Here is a 26,997-nt window from a genome sequence, read left to right as displayed (position 1 = left end):
AAATAGCGCCACCACATGAACTGCTCCCACAAGGCCGCCAAACTTTGATTTCGTCTATGAAAAGGGGGTCATACCACCAACCCCTCCTGCCTTATAGGGATACTCTGAAGAGCAAATGGGACAAAGAATTTGGAAAAAGATTCCAAACAACAGACAATAAAAATGCAAAGTATCATTATTTCCTTCTCTGTAAAATGGGAATAAGTGGTGTGTAGGAGAATCTTAATTAGGTAATGGTTGAAACACAAACCGCCCTTGATGTTGTCGTCCAAATATGATATACTGCACCTTTCTCAGCCTCTCAGCCTCTTTACCTCTCATATTTCTGCTGCCTATGTGGTTTATTGAAAATGTAATACTCTCTGTGTAATTGTCATTGTGTGTGTGCGTGTGTGTGTGTGTGTGTGTGTGTGTGTGTGTGTGTGTGTAGGGGAAAGAAGGAAGGAATCGTATGGTTGCATTTAACCTCTGAGTGCTGACAGCGTGAAAGGCCCGTGGAAAGACCTGTCCGATCCAAGACCTGACTGGTCCAAGCGTGCAGGCTGCAGCGGCGGCCGTCTACACATTTGAAGGCCGGAGTAACAGAGCAAGGGAGGCCGGGCAGCGGAGGGGTGGACGCCGCTCAGAGGGCGCGGGCCAATCGGAGCGCTCTCCGCCAGCGGCCAATCACGAGCCGCGTCTCCCGGCAAATCTGCCCGGCAGTGTGGGGCGGGGCCGCCGGGAGTCCGGGCGCCGCAGGTTACACTTCTGAGCGCCTTCTGCGTTACACTTCTGAGCGCCTTCTGGAAGCCACAGGGCAGCGGAACCTGTGCGAGGAGCCGGTGGAGGGAGAGCACGCAGGCCCAGCTTATGTGCCAGCCCAGTGACAGACATAAAAGCGTAAATCAGGCTGAGGATGGTGCGTCCGGGCGCTCACGTGTATGTAGAACTACCGGCGTGTCTTTCTGCCGTGTGGGTACCTGTAGTGTGAGTGGCTCTGGGCGTGGCTGCTCGTAGGACGTTCAGTTTCTGTAAGATTTATCTCGAGGGGCCTACCTTTCCCTGGCTCCAGAGGGGGAACGTAAGAAGTTTAACGGAGCCGAATCTAAGCAGATTAAGGGAACAGCGGCTGGGCCGGAGAGGGTGCGGACTGCAGGTGCTGAGGGGCTAGGAAACCACGTCTTTGCCCCGTCTCCCCCGGCAGAAAGGCCTTTTGGCAAGACTGGTGTGACAAAGGTGGCCCTGAAGTGTTAGAGAGCCCGGGCAATTATGATCGCTGAGTGAGTGGCCCTGGGCTGAGCCTCAGCCGTTGACTGATAGAAAGGGATGCTAGCAGTTAGGAAGGTAAGGAGGAAACTCAGGATGGGGACCATCTGCTCCCCCAGTCCCAGCGGGACAAAGACATTGGAGGTCTGCAATGCTGACTGGATGGCCTCGCTCCCTCCTCTCCTCCACAACGTCCCCCTTTCCAATCTGGCAATCCCAGGTACTCTTCTGTTCTTACTTGTTCCCACTGTGTTTGCTTCTGCCATTTTAGTGTTGTTAATGGGTTGGGCTGCTTTTCTATTGTGCTGAGAAAATAATTGTCAGTGACCTTAACTAAACCTCTTTCTTATTTCTAACTAAAAACTTAACGCTGAAGCAGCTGCTGTAAAGAGATTTAAGTACGCTGCCTCATTGGCAAAAGGGAGTCGAGAATGGAAGCGCCATTTTTTGTTTGTTTGGGTCTTTTTGTTTTGTTTTGTTTTTACTTGATAGACTGACTCTAAGAACATTACCTTCTTAATGTTGGGGCCAGGGTATGTGAGGGGTGCGTTTCTTGAATCACTCAAAATTAAAAGGAGAGATCAAGGGTAATGAGTAAAAAGTCATTAACAGTTGTAGATCTGGATCAACATTAACACTGTAAAGTATTTCCTTTCTCATTTATTTGACCTTTCATAGCAGAGAAACAAGAAACATGTTAGCATTTAAGAAGAGGTTCAGAACTAGGACTGAGTATAAAGACACATATTATTGTTGTTGGAAAAGACAGAAATTGAGAATGCAGGTGCTCATCACAAGCAGGCATTAGGTGTGATGAGGTGGTGGTGTTTGAAGCTTTGTCTCTATATATATACAGGTGTCTGCCTGGCTGATCTAGAACCGAAGCCTTGAAAAGCACTCCTGCACCAGCCACTCGCTCTCCCCTGGGGCTTTTGTACTGTGACATCACTCTCATTAGATTTGTTAAGTGTGTCCTCTTCCTTCCATTCAAAAGCTGGTTAAAGCTTGGTTTCTAGGGAAGGAGGTTTGGACTACAGTGAACTTGGTCTCATGTGCTGGGCAAAGTCCTAGATTCTGATGCTTGGCGAGCACTCCCAGGAGCAGGGGAATGGACCACTGCCAGTCCTTTCTCTCACCTGTAGACATAACAATTGACTTCACCCCTAGACTACCAGAAAAACTCCCAGCCATCCCTGGGATCAGTCTGCTTTTGGTGGCAGACAAGACGACCTCACGCAACCCCAGGTCTTTGCTTTCTATGCATGAGGAAGAGCCATGCTGGCTTCAGATGCAGCCTTTCCTTAGTCGCCTCTTCTTTTGGAGGTTCCAGGTTCATTGTCCTTATGGGCTCTTGTTGTTTTTGAGCAAGGAGAGGGTTGCTAAATCTCTTTAAAGGTATGATCACTTGTGTTTTATCAGCCATTGACTACAGCTCCTTGGGAAATGCCATATGGTCATGCTTCAGAACAGGTCTTTTCCATGTTTAATTGACGCCTGTGGAGTCATCACTGAAATGTTGCACAGGCATCTTTTAACATGAGTCATATGTCTTTCTGATGGAATTGTTTTGTCAGGTGCTACAGCAAATAGTATGTGTTTGCAAACAGAATGGCATCTTAGGCAGGCGCTTAATGGCTCTATCATTGGGGCACGTCTGGGTAGGCTGGGGCTTCCTCCTTCCTGTTGTACTTTGGACAGTTCAAACCACAGCAGCAGCTCTGCCCATGGTGTGGCTGTGCACTCTGACCCCATGACTCCAGAAAGGAGCTGGGCGTTTGTTCTGCAATCTCTAGGGTATCTCCTGGTTACTAGAATTGCCAGAGTTTGTCAACAGTGGGGCCTGCTGGAAATTCTGTGGTTAGCCACCGTGGGAACACAGGAATTTGTTCACCCTGCTTTGTGAAGTCCAGTCCTTCTAAGCAAAAAAAAAAAAGTCCTTGACTCCTCAAAAGATATGGCACTCATTGCTATGAATGCCTTATTCCCAGCAGCGGAAGGAACATGAGTGTATGTGTGTATATATATATAAATATATATATATATAGCTCAAGACAGGAAAATCACATATTACGTGGCAGCCATGCCCCCTCCTCCCCCACCCCTGCACCCCTGCCTCACCACTGGCTTCAAGCGGAATATTCCCTGGCTAAGGACTGGCAGTCGAGTTCTGCCAAGACTTACTGAGAGGTTCTGAAATACAGACAGCATTCAGGAAGTGGAGACCACCATGTTACTCCCTCTTCCTCTCTTCCTCTTCCCTGTCATCATCACCTTCATCATAATAGCTATTATTTCCTGAGCAGTCCCATGCAGCACCCACTGGCATACATTACCTCAAATCCTTACACCTCCAAGATGGGTAGGAACACCCTCATTTTAGAAATAAGAAAATTATTGTCCAGAGAGGTTAAGTAATTTTCTCAAGATCACACAAGTAGTGAACAGCAGAACTAATATTTAAGCCCCTGTGTAGCTGGCTCCAAAACCCACGCACTGTCCCTGTGCCCCTAAGGAGGCCTTGGGAAGTGCAGAGCAGCTGGGGGGAGGGGGGAGAATTCTCTAACTGAAAACCAGTCTTCACAGACTATCCTCTGCAGCAAATGAAAGAATTTTTAAAACTAGGTGGGTTTTGCCTGAGCAATTATAAATCACTATCTAGCTAGATATACACACAGATGTGTGTACATATTATATATCTGTAATATAAATATATAATTTTCATATATGTATATATATATCCATATATATCTATCCATATATATATATATATATATATATATATATATATATATATATACTGGAACCCAGTAAGTTATTCCTATTTGGAATTGGAATCCAGTTAAGTTTTCAATTCAAATTTAGAGCTTAGACCTATTCTGTATGTGGATGTGTGCTTGCATGTGCCGCCCCAGGGCATCTGTAATATTGGGTCAGCTCTGTCAGGGTGGGAGTAGGGTAGGAGTGATGCGGGAAAGGGCAGAAAAAAGGCAGGGGTTCTGACATTAATAGCAGAACCGGGATGGAGTAAACTATGTCAGATCTGAGTGCATCTGCTGCATTTGCCTAAGTCATGATGGGAGAGAGCAAGTGTGAACTTGCACCTCTCAACAAAGCCTTGATGTATTATTTCACTTCCACAACTGTTAAGAACACCTGTTAATGACCACTGTCACCCAGACATATTGGCATATCTTGGAGAAGAACCTCAGAACAGTTCTCCCTGCCAACTATGTAGAATAATTGGAGACCTTAAGGGTAAAAACATCTGGAAACTGCAAAAGTCAGATTTTTAAATTAAAGCTTTGAACTCTACGAACAATTTTGCTGATGTTAGTGAAAGCATGGTTTTCTTTATGGACAAAGGGACTGATAGGAAAAATTTTTTCAATGATGTATACAGCTTTTCCATGAATTCTTCTCTGTATATTTTAGTGCTATTTCTCTCTCTTTTTTTAATCATGTTTTTCCCTTCTTTTTAACTAAGGTAAACAATTTGGTTTATTGGAAAGAACCTTGAACGTAAGGGTCTCAAAATTTGATATTGTTGATTCTGGCTGTGTGACACTGTAGAAGTATCCGAATTTCTCAGGACTTAGTTTCCTCATTTGTAATTAAGATGTTGGATTAAATGAAATGTAGAGTCCTTTCCAAATTAAAAATTCTTTGATTAGTTTGAAGGTTTTTTTTTTGCCTATTCACCTCTAAACATAGAAGAATGACTGGGTCATTTTTGTCTGAAATTTTTGTCTTCTACCTCTTCAGAACAAGAAATTATTTTTGGCATGTGCAATCAGAGAATCACAATTGCCAGAAGGAAGCGAGGTCTTCTCACTTTAGCATCCTAAAATCGACTATAGAGTAGTTCAAATCGAACAGACTCTGAGTACGTTTTAAGAAACCTCCATGCTCAGGCCTGTGGCAGACCCAAAGGCGGATCAAGCTATCAAATGAACTTGCATCCTAGTGATAGAGAGGTTTACACACACACACATATATGTGTATACATATCTTCACCATACACGATTTTAAAAAACTAATTGGGGTGAATATTATAACAGAGATGTAAATAAAGTGTTACAGAAACACAGAATGGAAAGATTAATTTCAGCTTTTAAGAATAGGAACGACTTTGTTGAAAAAATGGCATGTGATGTGGGATTTGAAAAATGGTCAAAACTTTCAAGGAATGTGGCCTGGGGGTCAGGATTGGGAAGGGGGCTTTCCACTTGAAATAAGCCAATTAAGCTAAGGGATGGAGATATATTGGGGAAATGGCTGGAGGACTCGCTCTGCTGCCCCTCAGTAATGCTTTGTTAATATCTTTATCATTGCCCTTCTCCACACATTGTTATTTCTAGGTATCTGTCTTCTACATCGTCTGTGAACAACTTGTACACAGAGAACATGGCTTATTTCCCTTTACAATCCTAAGTCCTAGTACAGGGTAGCAGCTCTGTCACTGGTAACTGCTGAGTGGATCTTTTAGTGCATGGAACAGGAAAGTAAGGATGCTGGAAAAGTGGCTTGCAGCCACCATCTTTTTCAATTGTGATCAGAGCTAAACTGAACAGATAGGTTAGGTTCTCCTTCTGGGAATGCCGTATGAAACACTCGGAATATTTTCCAATCCATTTCTTGTTATCTTTTGCATAATTTTCCTGTAGCTCTAGGTAAGACTCATCACTGAGCCCCATTAGAAATGGAAATTCTCAGGCAGAGTAAGATGGTCAGAAGGGTCAGAAGCAGATCTCTGTGTCACTTCTGCCCTAGGAACAGTTCTTTCACCCTGCATCCCTTCTGCCTTCCTTCTTCCCTTGTCAAATGTAAGCGTCTCATGTTTCCTGTCTGGCTGCAGCCTCAGCCTGCTCTCATTTCTTGTTCCCCTTCCTTCCACTGACCTGGCCTGTATCCCGACCTCTCCCGTTCCAGTGTCAACCCTTGCTCAGACCTCCTTACTGCTCTCCAATTCCCGGAGCGTTCTCTGCTCTCATCTTGCTGATGACATTCCCTTCTCTCCTTTTTCACCTTTCTGGAATCCTATCCTTTTCCTATGCAGTCCTGCCTTTGACCACTTGGCAATTTCTATAGCTCTTCTCTTGTGGTCCCTCACTCACTCCCCACATGTGCGACAGGGAGACAAAATCATTACGGGGGCAGGACGTAGGGAATCATTACTCAAATCCTGCTTCTGGAAGTTGGATCAGGTGCATCTCACAGAGATGGGGACCCAAAAGGATGCAAGATACATTCTGGAACAAGAAGTTTAGGTGGGCTTCACTTTGGGGATATCATGAGCCATGAGTTGGCCCTAGAAGAGACTCATTGTCCTACAGAATCTGAGGCTGTGGAAAACCAAGGACCAAGCTAAATCTACCAGGGCTGACCCAATCAAGAAAAAAATCACACGGAACCAAAATGGCCTCTTAAGTGGGAATAGGTTTTTGTTGTTGTTTTTCTTTTTTTTTTTTCCTCTGGGTGATCATGGTGAGGAATAAAAAGAGGCTATGATTTAGTGTTTGCATTAGTAGGTTTATCTTCTAAGAAGGTTCATCACTTCCTGAGATCCTTTCCCTGCCCCAATCACACAAAAGCCACAAGGAACTCAGGAATCACCTATGTCTGTAAGAAGCAGAATCATGGATTGGTTTAGAGTATCAATGCTAAAGCCACACTGTCTGGTTTTGAATCCCAACTCTGCCCCTCATGACTCTGTGACCTTGGGCAAATTACTTAACCTCTCTGTGCCTCAGTGTTCTCTGTAAAACAGAGATAGTAATGGCACTACCTCATTTGGTTAGTGTGAGAATTAAATTAATTCATGTTGCACGCTAAGAACAGTGTCTGTCACAAAATAATGTGTCTTTTAAAAAAATTAATCATGATAGTCATTTATTGAAAGCCTGTGTCTGGAATGGACAACAAAAACAGAGGTGTAAAATGCAGTCTATACCCTCAGGTAATTTGCAGTCTAGTTAAGGAGCTGACCTTCCAATTAAGCCCTGTGGCTCAATGTTCTCTGTCTGATCAGATCAGGATAACTTGAATGGTCATCCCCTCAAGGGGACTGCGAGTTAAGGGAAGGCTATGTGGAGGGTTGCCCAGGATGTGAGTACCAAATGAGTCTTAAATGCAATCTGAGGGCAGCTGATCAAGAGAGCCAGAAAATCCTCTTTAGCTACTTTGTCCTCCCATCCCTAGTTCAGCTGTCAAACTTTGTCATCTCCAGCCATCCAAAGCCTTTGGGAAAAATTTAAGTCTCTGTGACAGGACCATATTGCTAACTTTGCTTCTGCTCTCCTCCTGGCCCCATCACTTACCCTATTAACCTAGTCATTTTGTTCCCAGATGAACAGAAGGAATATTACAAAATGCATTCCTTTAAACAAATCTTTTTACATATATAACTCCTTTCCCAGCCGTGGAATAGCTTCATAGTCCCTCCAGATATATGCATCACCCACACATACACACAAACACACACATACTACCCATCACCCAACACACACACACACACACACACACACACAATGCGCACACACTGAGCCACGACCTTAGCCTCACCCTCAAGAGATCCCCAATTCTACTGCCTGCTGTTGTTTCGCCTTTATAAAGATCCTGCAAGACATGCCCACTGACATTTCAGACCCTAGGAGCCTGTCGCTGTCACCTGCATTGCTGCTGTTTCAGACGAGCTTCTGAGGCTGAGGATTTGGTTTCTGACACGTGCTCTGACCTGACCTCTACCCTGCGTGACAGGCTGGCTCCACATCTCTTCCCAGCCTCTAAGAGCTTATAACTGTAGGCACACTAGAGGGAATGGTGGCGAAATGCTTTAGCTCCTGTAACTTTGCCTTTGGGAACAGCACAAACCACTTTGTAAATGCTGACTAACCCTAATTAGAGTTTCAAACCAGGCCTGTAGAGAAGGGCTTTTTTATGGACATTGTAATAGGTGGGCGTATTTGTGCGTGTGAAAAGAATTTGAACACATGTCAAGAACCAAACTTAGGTGGAGGAGAACTGTGACTAAATCTGTCTGAGTATTTACACGCACGCGGGGAAGTAGGAGTCCTTCCACTTTCTCACATCTATAGGAATGTGGGTTATATTGCTGAATGCCCATGAGGCTCAAACAATACCTGGGAGGATGGCATTACGAGATCTCTAGGTGGCTTTCAGGTCACATGGGTTTGGCCACAGAGGCCTGCACTGCTCTCAGGGGGGTGTCTAGCTTGTATTATCTACGAAAGATCGACATTCTTTTTTGGATTCATTGTCTACTAAGCAGTTGACATTTTCTAAGAGAAAAACAGGGTTTTAAAAATTAATTTCCAATTATTCTAGAACTGTTGGCTGGAAGGTATTATGTCTTCTCTGGGGATAGTCTGTCAGTATTTTTTTTCTCTGTACGGACCTAATGAAATCTAAATAAAGAAAAAAATAGGAAGCAGTTGTACCTCGTAATGCAAATGTCTTGGAGTGTGAAGGCATCTGCATTAATGATGGGACTGAGAAATCTTAGACTCTGGCAGACTGAGAGGAATATTTTATGAACATGTACGCTTTGAAGGCTTATATACTGAAAACAATATTCTTAAAGTACAGTTGAAGCCAGATGAAAAAAACATGCCGAACAGATAAAGGTGAAGACAGTGTCCCTCTCTCCCTCCCTGGGTTTGAGTTTAAGTGATCGTCCTGGCAGGAGGTGTCCATATAGATCCTCCTAAGAATTACATGTGCACGTCGTGTCAGATTGGCTAAAAACAATTACTGGTGCTTGTTTGCTTCTTTTGGTTCTCATTGCCTGTACTTTAAAAATGTATTCATTTAAAGGGAAAGTATTTGTTCAAAGGATATTTATCAAGTGCCCTTTTGTGTAAGGTGCTGTGTTAAATTAGGTGAATATGGAGATAAATAGGATTCTTCTCCCTGCTCTTCATCAAGTTCTGATCTTAGAGGAAAGCCAAAATTCAAACACCATGGAGAAAAATGCATAGGATACAATAACACTTAGAAAACCTGTACCTATTCCATTACTGGTAGGTGGAGGAAAGCTTAGTAGATTGGGCTTCCAAGAGGAGATGACCCTTGGGTTGAATCATAAAAGAGCAATTAGTAAATATCCAGGTGCTCCAGGTAGAGAGAAGTGTGACACAATGCAGAGGTACCAAGGACTGAGAGATAGGGTTTCCTTGAGGAAACCCAAGCATCGATTTCATTTAAAGAAAGTAATGGAGATAAAGCTGGGAAAGTAGGCTAATGAGCCTTATGTATCATGCCAAGATTAAACATTGAATGTTATCCCGAAGGCAAAAAGCAGCCACTGAAAGACTTGGTCAGGAATAGATTAACAGCCCTAAAACAATGGCATAAAGGTGTGGAGAAACAAAATGACCCATCAGTTATTAGGGATGCTGAGGGGTAATCTAAGAAATTCATTATTTCTTTCATTCTGTTGAATATATATATGTTGATGACCTTCCATATGCTGGGCTCTCTCCTGGGCACTGGTGATTCAGTGACGATCAATACAGACATGTTTCCTGCCTTCAAAAGCTTACAGTCTAGTTGGAGAAATGGACATTTAATCAAACAGTCATAATACAATATGCTATGTAAGATGAGAGGTAGAGATTACTGGTGGAAGAAGCCTATAGCAAGGATATCTTAAGAAGACTTGCGAGTCTAGGGAGGCCCCCAGGAGGAAGTGATGAATATACTGCAGTCTGAAGTATACACAGGAACTAGCCCCCAGGATAAGAGCAGCAAGGCTAGGAGTGTCCTAGGAGAGGAAACAATCTGGGTGAAGACCTTGAAGAGAGAAAATGGCCCATTTAACAAACCCAAATGGTTCATTGTAGTTTATTTACCATAAGCAAGGAGGAGGGGGCAAGGAGTAACGTGGCAGATACTGAGAGGTCTCCTAAGCCGTGTCAAAGTGATTTAGCTTTACCTTAACAGGTGAGGGAAGGGTGTTAAACAGATGAATGACAGAGCAGCTTTGTGTTTTGGAAAGATCACTCTGGCTGCAGTCCACAAAAGGTATTTGAGTTGGGAAGTACTGTAACCAAGGAGACCACTTAGGCTGCTGATGAGGTCATCCAGGTGGGAGATGATACTGACCTGAGGAAGATAGTGACAGTGTAGATGAAGGAAAAGGGACAGACACAGGAGATATATAGGAGGAAGTATCAGCAGGACTTGGCGACTCACTGGAGGGTAAAAGAGATGGTATAACTGTCTTGGGTAGCTGGGAGGAGGGGGATGGCATTCCCAGAAATAGGGATACAGGGGAGGGAGCAGTTTCAAGGGTGATGGAAGGAAACAGGCATGCTTAGTTTGGAACATGCTGAGTTTGAGGTACCCGTGGGACATTACAGAATTGGGAGAAAGCGTAGTAGCATCCAGTGGAAATGATTTCAGAGCTAAATCTTACAATTTGCCCAACCCCCTACCCTCCCTCACAGCTACTGTCATATTCAGTATAAGATGATTTGAGTTTGAATTTAGTGTCTTCATTTTTTTATATATATATATTTTTTGGATTTCAACTAAAATTTTACTTCTTTCAGGAAATCTGTCTTCAACTTCTGGTCCCAGATAAATGACCCTCCCAAGCTCATTTAGTGTTCTGCTTAATCTGCATGAATTCTGTCATTTGTTTCACTCTTTCCCCTACCGTATTGGCAGCTTGGGGTTGGGGCGGGGGAGGGGTTAGCTATGCGCAATACACCACAAACCAGCTGTGATATGGAAGCTTTTAGTTACATTACCACATTATCAAATACGATTTATTTTACACATGGACATTCAGGGTTACACCAAGTTAGTAAAAGCAGGAGAATTTTGTAATAGAATGTTTAGTGTTAACTTTTTCTTCTACCCTAAACATTTTCCTGTTTTCCCTAAACCTTCGTATTGTTCTTTCTTTTGCGTTAAAAGGAAAGGTTGTTAAAATATGATTATCCCAGAACTGAGAAGGCTCATCAGAGGATGACCAAGTGCCCTTTGTGAGGTGTTATTTTACCAAAGATGATGCCATCTGTTCAGAGACAGAGCAGGGTGATAATTAGCAAACTAGAGGAGGAATTTCTTATTAATGAATTACCTATACAGTGTCTTATTTGAGTATTAGCATCTGTTGGACATTTAAGGAAGAGAAAGTCTTTCAAAGAAAAATAGATCCCCAACTATATAAAATGCCTCCCATACATGGGCTTGAAAACCCTTTGACTCACATAAATCCTAGGCTGTTGGGGCTGATTTAGAGACTGTGTAGGGCAATGAATTACCTTGATGCCCTGCAGAGTTCTTGGGAGGCTTGACTTCCCATTGAGCCCCGCAAGGACACCTCTAGGCCAGAAGTGGGACTGTCTGGACAGGCCTTTAACCAGAGAAGCTCTACTTGCATTTGTTTTTATATATAAATACTTCATTTGACAACATTCCGGATCTGAAAGCACCCTGAGAACCTCTGATTTACTTCAGTTTTCTCTAGCTCATCTAGCCAGTTGGGCTAGACCAGGACCAGCTCTCCGGATTCCCAGGCTGATGTCTGTCCTCAGACAGTGGGATGCCCCTTGGCTTCTCAGAACATGAAAAATATGTTGATCAACATCCTCTGCTTCCAAATGTTCTGCCTTGCTTCAAAACACAGTTGCTTTGTTGCACTGTGAATAATTATGAATTAAATAGGCAACTGATTAAAAATTATATTGGCCACATGGCCCTCTCAGATTTTGCTGACAGTATAATGGCTATAATTCATACTCTCCCACATGCCCCATGGAAAATAATCAAGTATATTGGGTCAAGTTTATCCCGCTGGCTTGGCAAGCTTTAAAGATATTATTCTTTGGTTCGGAAAACTGCTAAGCAGTCCCCTGATCTTGAACCTTGGATCCACGTTGGCCATATTTTGTATATCCTAAAGATGCCTCAGCCTTTCTGCACTTGTCCACATGGAGTCAAGTTCTCTACAAATGCTGATTTTTCCCAAGGACCTAATTTAGATGCGTGAGATGGGAAGCCCCAAGGAGATGTTATTAAAAGATAATTTACATGGGCTTAAGTTGGAGGAAATCTACTCTCTAGGACTTTTCCTTTTAAATTGTTCAATGCAGTATTTTATTCTAGCTGCTCCTTTAGTCATTCTTTCTGGTTTATTTTTGTCCTCTGTGTTTTCCAACACATCCCTCTTCATCAACCCAGATAACTCAAGCTAGAAGGACAAATAGAGATAAATGGAACTGGGGATGTACAGGTGCTGGGGGAGAGAAGGTGCAGAGAGTGAACTTTGCCTATTTAAAGAAGATGAATGGACCAAAGAGAAGTTTGGGGAAGGATCAGGAGACCTAGGCTCATCTGCCCTAAGCAACGCTCTAAACAGCTGTACGTTTAAGTGAGCATGCTTGCTCTTATTCTATATACATGTATTCAGTGCATACTGTATGCCAGAAACTTACTAAATATGGAGATATGGGCATGAATTAGACATGATCCCACCCTCAAAATCTCACAGTCAGCTCTCAGGGACAGACATGGAGATAATTACCACCAGTGTTCTGAGCAGTACAGGGCAAAGAGCAGTTAAATCTGCTTGAGTCACGTGAGCTCACAGACAAATGATTATGACCTGAGTCACATACAAGTAATTAAAATGGAAAGGCAAGGGACAATGAGATTGTTCCCAAGGACTCTAAGGGTTTTTTGTGGTTTTTTTAAACAAATCTTTTGCTATATTCAATAACCATAAGGCCCAATTCTCATACATATTTTTACAAATAAGTGTCTTCTTAGCTCAGGCCATAGAGATATTTTAATATGCACAATTGCAATCTGTTGAGATCAAATTTATTGCAATATTCATAGAGATTAAATACCTGAGTCATAATATGATATGCTTTTCTACAAAAGCTGCCCTAAACATCTTCAGCCTTTAAGGACATGTTTGTTTTTATGACTATTCTTAATATTTTTTTATCTTATATCTATCTTTAATTTTTATTCACATTGGAGGCAGTATAAAGAAGTAGTTCTGGGCTTCCCCGGTGGCGCAGTGGTTGAGAGTCCGCCTGCCGATGCAGGGGACACGGGTTCGTGCCCCGGTCCGGGAAGATCCCACATGCCGTGGAGCGGCTGGGCCCATGAGCCATGGCCGCTGAGCCTGTGCGTCCAGAGCCTGTGCTCCGCAACAGGAGAGGCTACAAACAGTGAGAGGCCCGCGTACCACACACACACACACACACACACACACACATACACAAAAAAGAAGTAATTCTGAATATGGGTTCTGTTTTAGTGGCCCTAGGATCAAATCCTAGCTACTAGTTATGTAATCTCAAATAAAAAGTTTAACCCTCTGTCATACAGTTTTCTCATCTGTAAAATGGATATCATTATAGTACTTATTTCACAAGTGCAAAGTAAGAGGAAGCACAGTCCACGAGACCACCCTCACTCTGACACCAGTTGCAAGTTTGGGGGTCCTCAAGGTCACTCTTATGTTTGATAATTTGCTAGAAGGACTGACAGAACTCACTGAAAGCTGCTATACTCAATTGCTATTTATTACAGCTACAATCAGCCACATGAAGTGTCCAGGGAAATCCCAAATGTGGAGCTTCCAGTTGCCCTCTACCCTGGAGTTGTGGACAGTGCTGCTGTCCTGGTGTTGATGATATGCACAAAGTATTGCTAATCCAGGAAGCTAGCCCGACCCTTGGTGTCCAGAGTCTTTATTGAGGGTCCAAATGGCTGATCTCAGCATCCAGCCCCCCAGAGGTCAAGCCTGTTCCCACATGACTCAAAACCCTCACCATAAATCTCATCCTTAGACTTTTTGATGTGGTCCCAAAGCTCTCAGGTAAACAAAGGTACTCTTATCAGGTAGGATATTCCAAGGGTTTAAGAGATTACCTCCCAGAGGCCAAGGACAAAGACCAGACCCCTCTTTGGGCAAGGTTAAATTTTTTACTACACAACCGATGTGTTGAATTAAGTAAGATGATGGTTACAATGGGCTTAGAATTTTGCCTAGTACAAAACAAGCATAAATCTTGGATATATATCTATTATTATTAGCAATCCTTTTTGATCCTACAGCATCATACTAGATACTATAGGAAATCTTAAAAAAAATTAACAAGGTGTAGTTTATAAACTTGGAGGAGAGATACTAAGTTTCAAGTAAAACAAACAAAAGCAGAATGAGGTTGAGTATCACAGTAAAGGAGCAAGCAAACTGCTAGGGACCAGTGGAAGGGAGAGGTTACTTCCAGGCAGGGGTTAGGGGACAGCTGCTCCGGGAGGGCACCTGAGCGGCACTGAGGGATGGGGGTTCCGAAAAGCGGGGAGGGCATTCCAGACAGAGGGAACCACATGAATAAAATCAGAGATGGGAAAGCAAGGGCCCCTTCGGGGAACAGAGAAGGGCTGCCATGGCCTACTGTAGAAGCAACAGGAGGAAGAAATGGGAAAGCACTGGACAGACAGACTGAGAGAGCTTTTCAATGTGCTGTTGAGCCCTTGAGGCCTTATCTCATAGACTCTGGGGAACCAGTGACAATCAATATAAGGCCTAAAGAACACCCTGGAAGAGAATATGCTGTCTCGTTTCATATCTCCAGCCTTTGAAACATGCTCCTTCCTCAACCGTGTCACTCACCCTCCCAATACCGCCCACTTCACTTGGCCAATTACAATTCATCCTGCAAGAAACAGCTCAAGAACTACTTCTGTGCACACCTCCATAATGAAACACGTTATATGCCATCAGGACCTGTTTTCCGCTATACACAACTGTATTTTGTTATCTCTGTATACTCAGTGTCTCTATACTTGTAGAGTGGTTCAAAGGAAAAAAGGGAGAGAGCGAGAGAGGAGAGAGACATGAAATCTTGAAATATCTACAAAGAATGTAAAGAGCAGATATTTCTAGTTAATTTAAAGAGAAACTAGAACATACAGAGAGAGTGAGTAATAGTGCCTAGAGTAAGACAAAATCTTATAACTGCATGGCAGAGTCTTCTCAAGGTATCCCAAGGCTTTAGTAGTAATAGTAATAATAATAATGATGATAATAGGCAGAAGACGAGCTTACTTATACAACACTTATAAAGCACTTGCTAGGCGCCGGATATGCTCTGCTTGATTTATGTGAACCCAGTTAATCTCTGCAACTCAGTGATGTAAGTACTAACATTATCTCCATTTTACAAATGAAGAAATTGAGGGACACAGTAGATAAGCAAATTGCAACAGAAATCCTGATAACAATCCTAGGATTGTAAAAACTTCGTCTTGCCAAATTCATTTAATTGCATCTGAATAGAGTTGGAGACTGACCTAGTGTTGGGCTGTAACTTCAGTTCCTTGTGTTGGTTGGAATAAAGAGCAGTGCTCTTTTCATCTGAGGCATATGTTTCCACGCCAGGCCCCTAATGCCTGAGCGCCCATGAGGATGGTTGTGTTTGAAGGACTGCCTGCTAACCTGTTCCAGCTGAAGAAGCCACTTTTATTTTTCAAGACCAAACGTCTAGAAGGCTTTTTATTGACTGAGAACAAAAGCAGCCCAGTGGTTTAAGTGGATTGTGTAGTAATGGCCCAGCAAGGCTCCAGCAGGGAAGACGTCTTTCTGCCTCTCCGAGGTGGAAAGACCAGCAGAGGCTTTTAGCAGGCATGTGCTTGTCAGAACACTCCACTTCCGGGGTGGGTGTGTTTTCCTTCTCCTTCCCCTGCTGTGTGTAATGTACAAATTTCCTTTAAACCCATCATTTGGTGTAATTTACGCTGCTACTTGTTAGATTTTCCCTGTTCCTTTTCCCTTTCCCCTGTCAGAGCTCCTGGCCTAGTCCTCCATTACCAGGAAAGAAAAACCCTTCTTGTTTTGAGGGGATCTAGCTGAGGAGCTTCCCTGGATCTCAGCCATTCAGCAGTTTGTCAAATGAATCTTAAAGTAACCCTTCTCTGTGAAAACTTTCAACCCAAGCTAGGTGATTAGGAAGGTGTTTTTTTTCCAAAGTCCCCACAATAAATTCCATAGAAATGTCCCACAAAGCAATGAAATGCCAGTCATTCTGGAGTGTAGGGAACTGTCACCTAAATGCTAGACGAGAAATGAGCTACTGGCCAATGTGTTCAGTCAGCATAGTACAGATTCATCACTGGCCAACCTGAGTCAGTGTGACGGGAGAGAATTTCTCCAGCAATTTGACAAAATTCTCAGATGAGCCAAAAGTGAATAAATACCACTGTCAGGCTTGAGAATCATTTGCTTTTTGCAAATATGGTAAGTTAAATCTATAAGCACATATTCATCTTAAGTGTAGCAAGTATGAAAGGAACGTATCTTACTTCTTTGCAGTGATTAATAATCCTTGTTAAAATAGGGTCATATATTCCTTTAATTCGCTGTTAATGAGTTAGAATCCTTGGATTCTTTAGATAGAAGAGACCCTAGAGCTCACTTCACCCCCCTTCCTAAATTTGCAAAGGGAGAAGTTGAGCTACAGTCTGAACCTAAAAGCTGAAGTTCATACAAGTGATCAGAGCAGAACCAGGACTGGGATTCAAGGCTCAGAGCTGTGTTAACCACAAAAAAAAAAAAAAAAAAAAATTGCGTCCTCAACTGAAGGAAGGTTAGAGTGCCCTCTTGTGTCCCTACATGGAAATTCTTTATGTCTTTACAAAATTTTAAATCACTTTAATCTCTCCATCAATTTTACTGCATTGGGGTGAAAGGTCAGACATGTAGTTCTGAAGACAAATCCTGTGATCATTATGTTATCGGAAGTAGATGCACAATGCATTTGACCTACTTCATCAGTAAAGACAATAACATCATCCCTAGAGTAGTTTTGTGTGGATTCGGGTCTGGCTGACCTAGGTTTCTGTCCCCGGGGCAGCCACTGGCAATCTTGGTAACCCTTGGTAACAGTTGCAAAACCAGCCTGAACCTCTGTCCCCTCATCTGTAAAATACAGATAGTCACTGCCCTGCAGGACTGGCAGAGATCAAATGCAATCATGTAAGTCAGCCCAGCCTGACATTTGGTAAACAATAAACAATAAATTGAAATTATTAGTTATTTTCGGACGTGAGGGATCACCAGCAAGTTCACAGTGAAGGAACTGAAGTGAGAACGCTGTGGAGTGAACAGAATGTCCTTGGGATGCTTTTAGCTCTTGGATGAAGAGGTTTCCATGAGCTCTGGGGGCAGAGGAAGTACGTTTTTAAAGGAATAACATGCTAAATATGTGATTCTTCCAAAATAAATTCTTCCTTTAGATGGGGAAGTTTAAACAGAGCTAGGCCTAATGGCTTTCCCACAGATGGAATCTCTTTCAGAGGTAACACCTGGTCTTTGGCACTAAGGGCCCAGCAGTCAAAAAAAAATCTCTGCTCTGAAAGATAAAGTTTGAAAACCGGATCTTGTTTAGGGCATTGGTCCAGTTCTTTAAGAAGTCTTTATTTATTGAGAGGGTAACCATATTAAAATAAGTAAAGAACAGAGGTGAAAAACAATAGCTGGATGAATTCATTCTTTGATTTTCATTTTCCTTAAACTTCTTATTTTATGAAACAAGCTACCTCAGCTTAAGTGTTCTGGCAAAATGCCACTAAATCGAGTCCTTTTGCCCCAGTGAACTTTCAAAGGTTCCCTCCTCCCTCCAGTAATTCTCACAGCCGTCCTTTTCACACATGTGGGAGGGAGATATCATTATGTACAATACAAGGAGACTTGACCTTTAAATGTCAGTGGAAGTGTGGAGTCTGGTGATTGTATCTTTCTTCCACTAGCTCATTGGAGAGTTGAGGAAGACAGTTCAATAGTGTGTAAGCGGGAAGCGGGTAGGGGCGAAAGGAACCCCTCACCTGTGCCCCTCTCTTCGTTTTCACCCAACCAGGGAAAAGGAAAGGAAAGCTTGGATTGGACACTGCCATCCACATACTTATCCTAGATCCCACAATCGCTGGGAGGTTTATCGCACCGCAAGAGCAGATTAAAAAAAGGCTGGTCAGTTTGCTCGCCTCGCTCATCCTTTTGGGGAATCTGTTACTTCACATAAGACAAATATAGCACGTGAGGCCGGGGAATTTATTATTGATGGAAAGTTCACCCTCGGGCCCTCGCGTGGTTGCGGAGGAGCAGAGCTGGAACCTCTTGGCGCCGGCAGCGTGCCCGCTGTTCGGCGGCGCATGCGCACGCGGCAGTGCCATAGCCGTAGACCGCCGCTGGCCGCGCTGTGCTCCCTTTGTGGACATCAATCATCAGTCAAAGAGTGAAAAGATATCCCCTGACTCATACTTGAAAGTCTCCTATTTGTGTGGATTAACTGAACAATACATTTTGTAGCTGCTGTAGTTACCTCGATAGCATTTGTGAAACAGTTTCTGATGTTCAACTCATTTTCTACTTTACGCTTTTGTCTTTTTACGCATGGTTTTTCTCCTTAGAATGCCCCTAAACATCTCTGTGTCTTGTTTATCGATGCTTATATACTAGCCCTTGTGTTCCAGTTTTGTTTTTTTTTAACATCTTTATTGGAGTATAATTGCTTTACAATGGTGCGTTAGTCTCTGTTTTATAACAAAGTGAATCAGCTGTATATATACATATATCCCCATATCTCCTCCCTCTTGCCTCTCCCTCCCATCCTCCCTATCACACCCCTCTAGGTGGTCACAAAGCACCAAGCTGATCTCCCTGTGCTATGCGGCTGCTTCTCACTAGCTATCTATTTTACATTTGGTAGTGTATATATGTCCATGCCACTCTCTCACTTCGTCCCAGCTTACCCTTCCTGTGTTCCAGTTTTAACGCCAGCATACCATGAAAAAGATTTTTCATGAAGGAAGTCCATCTCAACCAGAGGGAAGCCTCCTCTTGTACGTTTCCACCTTCCCCTCATCTTTATGTGACACCACTCCACTCCCAATCGAGGTCTGCCCCTCTGGGCCAGGCACTGGGCAAGTTGAGGCAAGGAGGGACGGTCTGGCAGAGGCGAACCCCCTGGTGTGAGGGGGCCTGAAAACTGGGATGGGCAGGACGTGTGTTTGCTCCAGACAGGTTAATATCATGGCACCCCTCACACTGTCACTTAAAAAATATGTATTCGTGATTTATAGAGAAATGTTGAGGTGAAATTTTACATCTTTGAAAACTCCGCATTAGGTTATCTCCTCTCCCAGTTCTCTCTCCTCAGCCCTGCTGCCCTAGGATTCCCTCCTCTCCCCTTCTCCTCCTGGCCTCTCAAGCTCCCTCCCCTTTCTCAGCAGATCAGTTTAGGTCCTTCCAAGCTTCTGTCTGCAGACTTGCACACCCGCACCCACTGCTTAATACTGCTGCAAGTATGTCAAAAGCCATTAATGCCAGAGATGAATATTTCATTTGTGCCGAGCAAACAAAAGATACCACACTTACCAGGATTCTCTCTGCATGAACTGAAAATGACTTTTTTATCCTTATCACATGTTCATATTTAAGATAAAGAGTTTACTATGTGCCTTAAAGAGAGATCTCTCTCTCTCTCTCTCTTTTTTTTAAACATCCTGCCCATTTTGTAAGGAGTCACTGGTGAAAACCTACATCAACTGGCACCAAGTTTGTAGATTATCCCAGTGATACTTTTACATCCCTTGTTGAGGGGTCCCTTCAGCCACCACTCTGATACTGTGCCCCTCAACATAGCTCTCCCTGGAAGCCCACGGTGCTGCCAGAGCTGCTGTCACGAGGCAGGAAGATGCCGGGGAGGGAGAGGAGCTGGTGACAGCCTCCTCGGGAAGTGAGAGCCAAGCAGCAGGGCATTTGGAGTCCAGCTGGACCCATGCTTTCTGAAGGGCCAGGGAGGTGTCCCTGTATATTCCCTGTCACCATTTGAGTCTGAGAGTAGTGGTCTCTCCAAACCTTAGAAGAATATCCTGACTTCTTGTTCAAATGATCTTGAGTGGGAATGTTTTGATTGCCTTAGTTTTAGAACTTTTGAAAAAAAAATTTTTTAATTTCTTAAAAATCACAGGTTCATTAAAATGCAAACACTTTTAGTGAGACAGTGGGTTTGAGGGCCCAAACCTCACTTTTAAGCTCATTTTCTAAGAAATACTTTTGAAAGATTTCTTAGAAATTATATGAAGATAGCATCTTCTGGGCTCTGTGTAAATCAAGGCATAAAATCCTCTTATTTTTTCAGAAAAATTCAACCCTTTAAAATGGATTAATACATCACCAGGCTATCTCCCAGAACTCTCCAAGGGGGATGGACAGTATGAGGAAGAGCTGTTGTTCAGCTAGACCTCTCAGTTTCTGCTCCCAACTCCACATGAGGGCTGTTCTCTCTTCTTTTCCTCCTTTGGAGATGGGAGAACATTACTGTCTTTCTTTGGCTTGAACACTTATCTTTTCTCTCTCTTTATAAAGCCTGATACTGCTCTCTCTTCTGCTGTTTGCACTGACCATCATTTGATCTAGTTGACCCTTTATTCCAGCCCAGACACCTTCTGGTTATCTGAATGACCTAGCTTCATTAAGATAGAGTGTAAGCAAGATTTTTGGTCTTTTGTGTTTGGGCATCTTTAATATCCTCTCACTGTAGTTTTTGCAGCTAAGATCTTATTCATTTTCCCAGAATAATTTTTTGCTATGTATATTTTACATGAATTTAGAAAGATAAGTTGGACATTCCGTACCATTTTATGCAGCATCAGCTCCACTGGGTAACTGGCAAAACGGCTGCACCTGTTTTCTTGCAAGCTGCCTGCATTATTCTGGCCTCACCTGGTGTGGTATAGGCTAATAATCAGAGAAAGAATATGAAATTACAAATCATATGACCTAAAGTTCAAACTGAGATAAAATAAACAAGCCCTAACTGAACACTTTGACTATTCCTAACAGAAAATGCATGCACATTCAGTATATGTTTTAAGACCTAGCCTGCGATGAGCCGGACCATCTTAATTTTGACAGCAGTAGTATGATGAAGTGCTGATAAAAATCTGGAGTTTAGATGGCTCTTTTAAAAATAAGCTCAAAATAATAATTGTCTTTAAAAGAAATTTTGCAGAATGATGATTATGTCTATTAGAACATCTTTATTTTTATTAGTAAAAATACTTCTGTGAAATAGTGAATTTTTTTCAATCCTTTTAAATATACTTTTCCAAGTAAATGAAGCATGTTTTTTTTTCCTTCTGAATATAAGTTTTACCTGGATTTCATTTCAGACGGACCACTCTAGTGTCAACATATACACATCGACGTGCACATAAATGCTTTGGCAACTGAGAGACATTAGTTCCAAACACCTCTATAGGTATCCCTACTATGAAGTTTTGCTATTTAAACATTTGCTATAACAACTTATAATAAGATTTGTTTTACCTGGAATTCACTTCCTGAATGAAAAATATCTCATAGCAAATTCACACGTGTGGGCTAGCAAAAACATTCAAGTTGCAGGTACATCCAGGCCAGGAGATGGAGAAATGTGTCACACCCATGGCCCAGCTGCTCTCTCAATAGGCTCAATTGTACATTAGTGCTCTCAACTTGCCACATTACTGAGTAGAAATGTCGTCTAAGAAAGCGAAAAGGCTTTGAATAAAATCCGTGAACCCAAGAGGCCTGAAAAGCCCATACTTGCAAAGAAAAAACAAAGTGATAAAGAATGTTGAGGGAGATGATCTGACATAAAGCGGTCATGCTCACGTCCTTAAGAACTGTGCACTAGTATTTTAAATGTGCAAGAAATACAGAAAAAAACTTCTGAAAGTATGACTTCGGAATACTGAAGAAAGCTCCAGGAAGACGCTGGTGTTTGGTGTTTTAATGCTTTCTATTATAGAAAGATTTGTTGTGGATGGTTATATAAGTGTTTGAGTGTTTTACTGGTATTTATGAAAACTGATAGGGTTTTTTGAAGAGTTGGGGAAGTATTACTGTTTCTTTCCATTTCAAATAATGGATTATAGGTTTTCCTTCTCCAAAAATCAGATATCCAACATGCCTTTAGCGATAGATTGGATTTGGTTTTTTTGTGTTTGTTTTTCTATAGAAATCACTTGTGGATGTCTAATGCTATGATGTTAAAAGTAAAAAGTTCAAGAATATCCTTGGAACTTTCTCTCCCATATTTTCAAATTGCGTCGTAGTCCCTGAATTTATTTATTCCTGTTATTGACACAGGAGCAGACTAGAGATTGTTTATAATTATACTTTTAGTGCCAATTTATACTTAGCCTACATAATACTGTGATTTTAATTTATTCCTTTTGATGTTAATTCTGGATGAAACCTAAAATAAATCCCTTAAGCTGCAAACTTCCTTTTTCTCAGTTAACTGCCACAGCAGATCCCTGAATATGCATGTTTAATGAGGTTTCACAACATTATTTAAAAACTAGAATTATTTGTTTCTCAGGTTGTGTCATTCAAGTAGAAGATAACACAAATTCCTTAATAATGAAATAATACTAATAATATGTTTGAGTTCATTCTGTTGGCCAAGGACTCTTCTGAATGCTTACCTAAGTGAATCACTTAACCTTCACCACAAACCATTGATGTTGGTACTATTGTTGTCCCCTGTTGACAGGTGAGAAACTGAGGCACAGCATTTCAGTCACTTAGCTAGTAAGCAGTGCAGCCAGGAGTATGTATCTAGGTAGCCTGGCACCAGACGCCATGCTCTTAACCATTGTGGGAACTCTCCATGTAGCTTATCCGGAGCTACAGTGTTTCATCAAGCCAGGGCTCAGGACTTACCATTGGTAAATCTCTTCTTGCTAAACTGGCATCTTGTACACTACAACTCTGGGTCCTTCAGGGCTATGTAGGTGGAGAAATGACTTGCTGGGCCTGGAGAAGCCTGGTAGGAATATTTAAAAATTAACTGGCTCTCAACCCATTAGTGTTCTAGGGGCAGGGGATGAGAACAGAACCCTCCAATATCAACTCACCTTATGGATGGTGTCCAGTGGGAAACAGTCACTGGTGGCATTGAAAGACATGCCAGTTAAGGATAAAAGAGGTGCAGGGTCAGAGATCCAACCCAGACACGTCAGCTGTCCATTTGGCTACCAGGGAGCTCAGTCTGGAGTGATATTTCTCAACCCTTTTTCCTCTGTGGCCAAACTAAGGAGTCTCTTTAGCTAATTCTATGCCACTCCTTCTCACTATCCCCACCCCCGCAGTGATGAAATTTTAATACCACAGATACACTGTATGGTATATCTGTTTAGGTACTCTCTTTATACCTTGAACATAAAGAGAGTTAAGATTTTTTCATTCCCCCAAGAACCAATTTTTTGTTCCCTTGGGGCAGAGTCACCCAGTTGAGAATACGTGGCCTAGAGGCACCAATACATTGAATGGTGTGAGTAAACACAGGGTGGGAGGGTGGCCTTCAGTGAACAGACTTGGAGGGGTTAATGGGCTTCAAGGTTAAAGGGCCCACCAAGGGCAGGGTGGTACCTGAGGGAAGTGAGAAGAATAGATTTTCTTAAATCTATGAGGTCAGGCGTTCTTTTTTTAAAAAAAAATAATTTTATTTAATATTGGAGCAGAGTTGATTTACAATGTTGTGTTAGTTTCAGGTGTACAGCAAAGTGATTCAGTTATACATATACATGTTTCTATTCTTTATCAAATCCTTTTCCCAGTTAGGTTATCACAGAATATTGAGCGACTTCGTTTCTTTATGTTCTCTCTTATTCCTGAAACAGAGATACAAATTGACCTTTAAATGAAAGTTTTGAAACCCCTGGATGGAATTAATTGCCCCTACTTTCTGGCATGTATTTCTGTTAAACCACTGGTTGCAGGATGGGGTTTGGGTCTCCTCTGCTAGGCAGCGAGTCCTGAGGAGGATTCCAGCCTCCTCCTGTATGTAGCATCGGGCCTAGCACTGTGCCTGTCACACCGTGCTGTCAGTGGACATTTCCAGGGATACAGGGTTTTCCTTGGGAGCCCGTTTCCCTCAAGTCCTGCTTTGACAAGTGGAGATCAGGCGTTCTTTGACCTGGGTCACCATCCCCACCTCCCTGGATGCCACCCAGAGGTGTGATAAAGAAGATTTTCTCTTTCTAATATTCTTCACTTAACTCTTGTCTCATTCTTCCCTCCATGGCTCTACGTATAGTCACCTCATAATCTGAAATGCCATTGTGTTGTGATGACGTGTATCACTTCAGGGTGTGTGATTTGAATTCTCTTAGTTTTATTTAGAGACCAGCTTCCCAAGAAGCTTGCTTTAAACTCTTTTTAATTGAGTTCAGAAAAATGGCTACTGTTCCAAATTGCGAGAAATGGGTAATGAAAGTGCCTTAACTAAAAACTGTTGTGTGCTCACTTGAGGTCTCCTAACTCCCAAATAGCAAACCTAAGAAAGAGTCAAGCAGCAATTGGCGTTCCAGATAAGGAGCCAACTGGCTGTCCCCAGTCCTCACAAAGCGGCTCATTTTCTCCTACTTGGTCCCTTCGATTATCTTGTAACCTAATGCTGCCTAGGAGGAAATACCCCTAACACTGGATAGACATCCAGCTAACCTTTTCTCATTCAAATATCTCTTTCCTTGTGATTTTGCTGCCTCAGTGACTTTATTCTGAACTCTGTGACCCAGTGCACGTCTGAAATGCTCTAATTAAACTTACAGATCCTCATCTAATTACTTACTAGAAGGCATGATAAAGAAGCAAGGCGCCCCAATATTTTTCTTCTCTACAAAGAAGTGGTGATTATTCAGCTGGTCAAAGAGCAGGAGGCATTCCTAGAACACAAAGGATGGTAAAGAGAGCTTCTACCCAGATATGGGAAAGGCAGTGCACCAGATTATTATTTGAAGATTTGAAAGTAGTAGAAGACCAACCAGAGAAATTGATCCCGGAAGTCAGAGAGCTTGTCAGCAAAGGATAATCTTACATTCATGGCAGTGAATGTCAAGCCTGGGTGTCTGATAGAATCACCAGGCGAGCTTTTCAAGTTTTTTATTCTCAACTCCCACTCCAGAGAGATTCTGACTCCATGGGTCTTGGGTGGGCTCTTGGGCACTGGTGTTTTTTAAAAGCTCCCCCAGGGGATTCTGATGTGCATTCAAGGTTGAGAATTACTGCTTTAGATTACAAAATGCTTTCACATACATTATCCAGGGTTTTGTATACATAAAGAGAGGAAATAGAGACATTTTAATGCCTTTTGATTGTATAAAGAAACAGGAAGAGACAAGAGTGGTAATTGTGAAAATGAAAGGATTGCAGAAAAAACAGTTTTCAAAAATTGGAAGAGGGTTTCCCTTGTGGTGCAGTGGTTGAGAGTCCACCTGCCGGTGCAGGGGACACGGGTTCGTGCCCCGGTCCGGGAAGATCCCACATGCCGCGGAGCGGCTGGGCCAGTGAGCCATGGCCACTGAGCCTGCGTGTCCGGAGCCTGTCCTGCGCAACGGGAGAGGCCACAACAGCGAGAGGCCCGCGTACCGCAAAAAAAAAAAAAAAAAAAAATTGGAGGAAAGAAACCTTACCTTTGTAGGGCTAAAATTAGGGATGATATCAATCCATGGAGTGTAGAACGTTAAGGAGAGGCCTGTATGTCCGTATTTCCTGCTCTGTATGGAATATTCTTGAGATGACAACAAAAGTTCCCTACCCAGAAAAGTCTGAAAATAGTCATCCAATATTTGATGACTATTATTTTCTAAAACCTTATTTAGTCCACTCTATAAAAGAGAAATATTAGAGAAGTAGAACATTTGTTATTAGGCAAAAAGTTTGTTAGAAAATATCACGTTAATATTTCCATGTGCATTCTGGGCTTGTGCACAGAATCTGCATGTAGAGACAGACGAGTGCCTCAACGGTGATCCTTACAGCTTCTGGATGGTTATAATGAATAATTCTGCAGGTAAAAGTGGCAAGTAACAACCTTGGCTGTAGCTAAAGGATGAAGTGGAGCCAACTCTGGGTTCTCAGATTAGGGGGAATAGAAGTCAAGTCACAATGAGGCAGAAGAAAGTAAGTTGTGATCAGAAAGGAGGATATTGCATTTTGTGATTTTAGAAGTGGGCGATGACAAAGCTTAGGCTGTGACCAAGAGAGTGAGTGACAGCTACTGTCAACAAAGTAGAGGCTAAGCTATCATCTCCATGTCAACCAATCAGATGGAGATGGAGAGGAACAGTACTTCCGGTACAGGAAAGAAAATCTTCCAGACCCTAAGTATTTAAGATAAGGAATTTCAGTTCATCACCCCTTCTTCCCTCTAGTTTCCAGCTAACAGAGAATGACTTATAATAACAATAACAATAGTTCAGCACTTAGTATGTATCAGCATTGTTCCAGGCACTTAGCATGCATTCCAATGTTCACAACAATTTTTGTGACAATCGATACTATCATGCCCATTTTACAGACTAAAAAACTGAGACATAGGGTAGGCAGCTTGTCCAGTATGGGTTATAAACGCTGGTAGACAGAATTGGGGTAAGAGCATATTTTATGGAAGCTGTCAGCAAAAGTAAGTGCATAGAGTCCAGGAAGGGGCCTGGTGAGGGATGAGACTGAAATAATACATTGGAGCGGTATTGAGGAGAGTCCTAAACCCCAGTGTCCAGAGTTTGAACCTGATCTGTATCTTGAGATGATTGACTTTCAAATATGAACAAATTGGAGAGAGGCTGAACTGAAAGGACAAGTTAGGGTTGTTTTGGTCCTGATTAAAGGACTGGTAATGAGGAGGGTGGCAGGTGAAGGTTAAAGGAAGA

General features: G+C 42.5%; 1 protein-coding gene across 1 annotated transcript in view; it reads left to right on the top strand.

The window, feature by feature from the left end:
- Positions 1-1,041: 1,041 nt before the first annotated feature.
- The window catches only part of PLCXD2 (phosphatidylinositol specific phospholipase C X domain containing 2), a 43,203-nt gene continuing 17,247 nt past the window's right edge, over positions 1,042-26,997 (top strand). The window contains exon 1 of the mRNA XM_060149349.1: positions 1,042-1,465. Within this exon, the coding sequence (XP_060005332.1) occupies positions 1,306-1,465 (160 nt within the window). The 5' untranslated portion in view covers positions 1,042-1,305. The remainder of the gene's footprint in view (positions 1,466-26,997) is intronic.

This window comes from Lagenorhynchus albirostris, chromosome 5 (assembly GCF_949774975.1).
Source record: "Lagenorhynchus albirostris chromosome 5, mLagAlb1.1, whole genome shotgun sequence".
Taxonomy (NCBI): domain Eukaryota; kingdom Metazoa; phylum Chordata; class Mammalia; order Artiodactyla; family Delphinidae; genus Lagenorhynchus; species Lagenorhynchus albirostris.
Note: the sequence above shows the minus strand (reverse complement) of the source record. Positions and strands in the feature narration are given on the sequence as shown.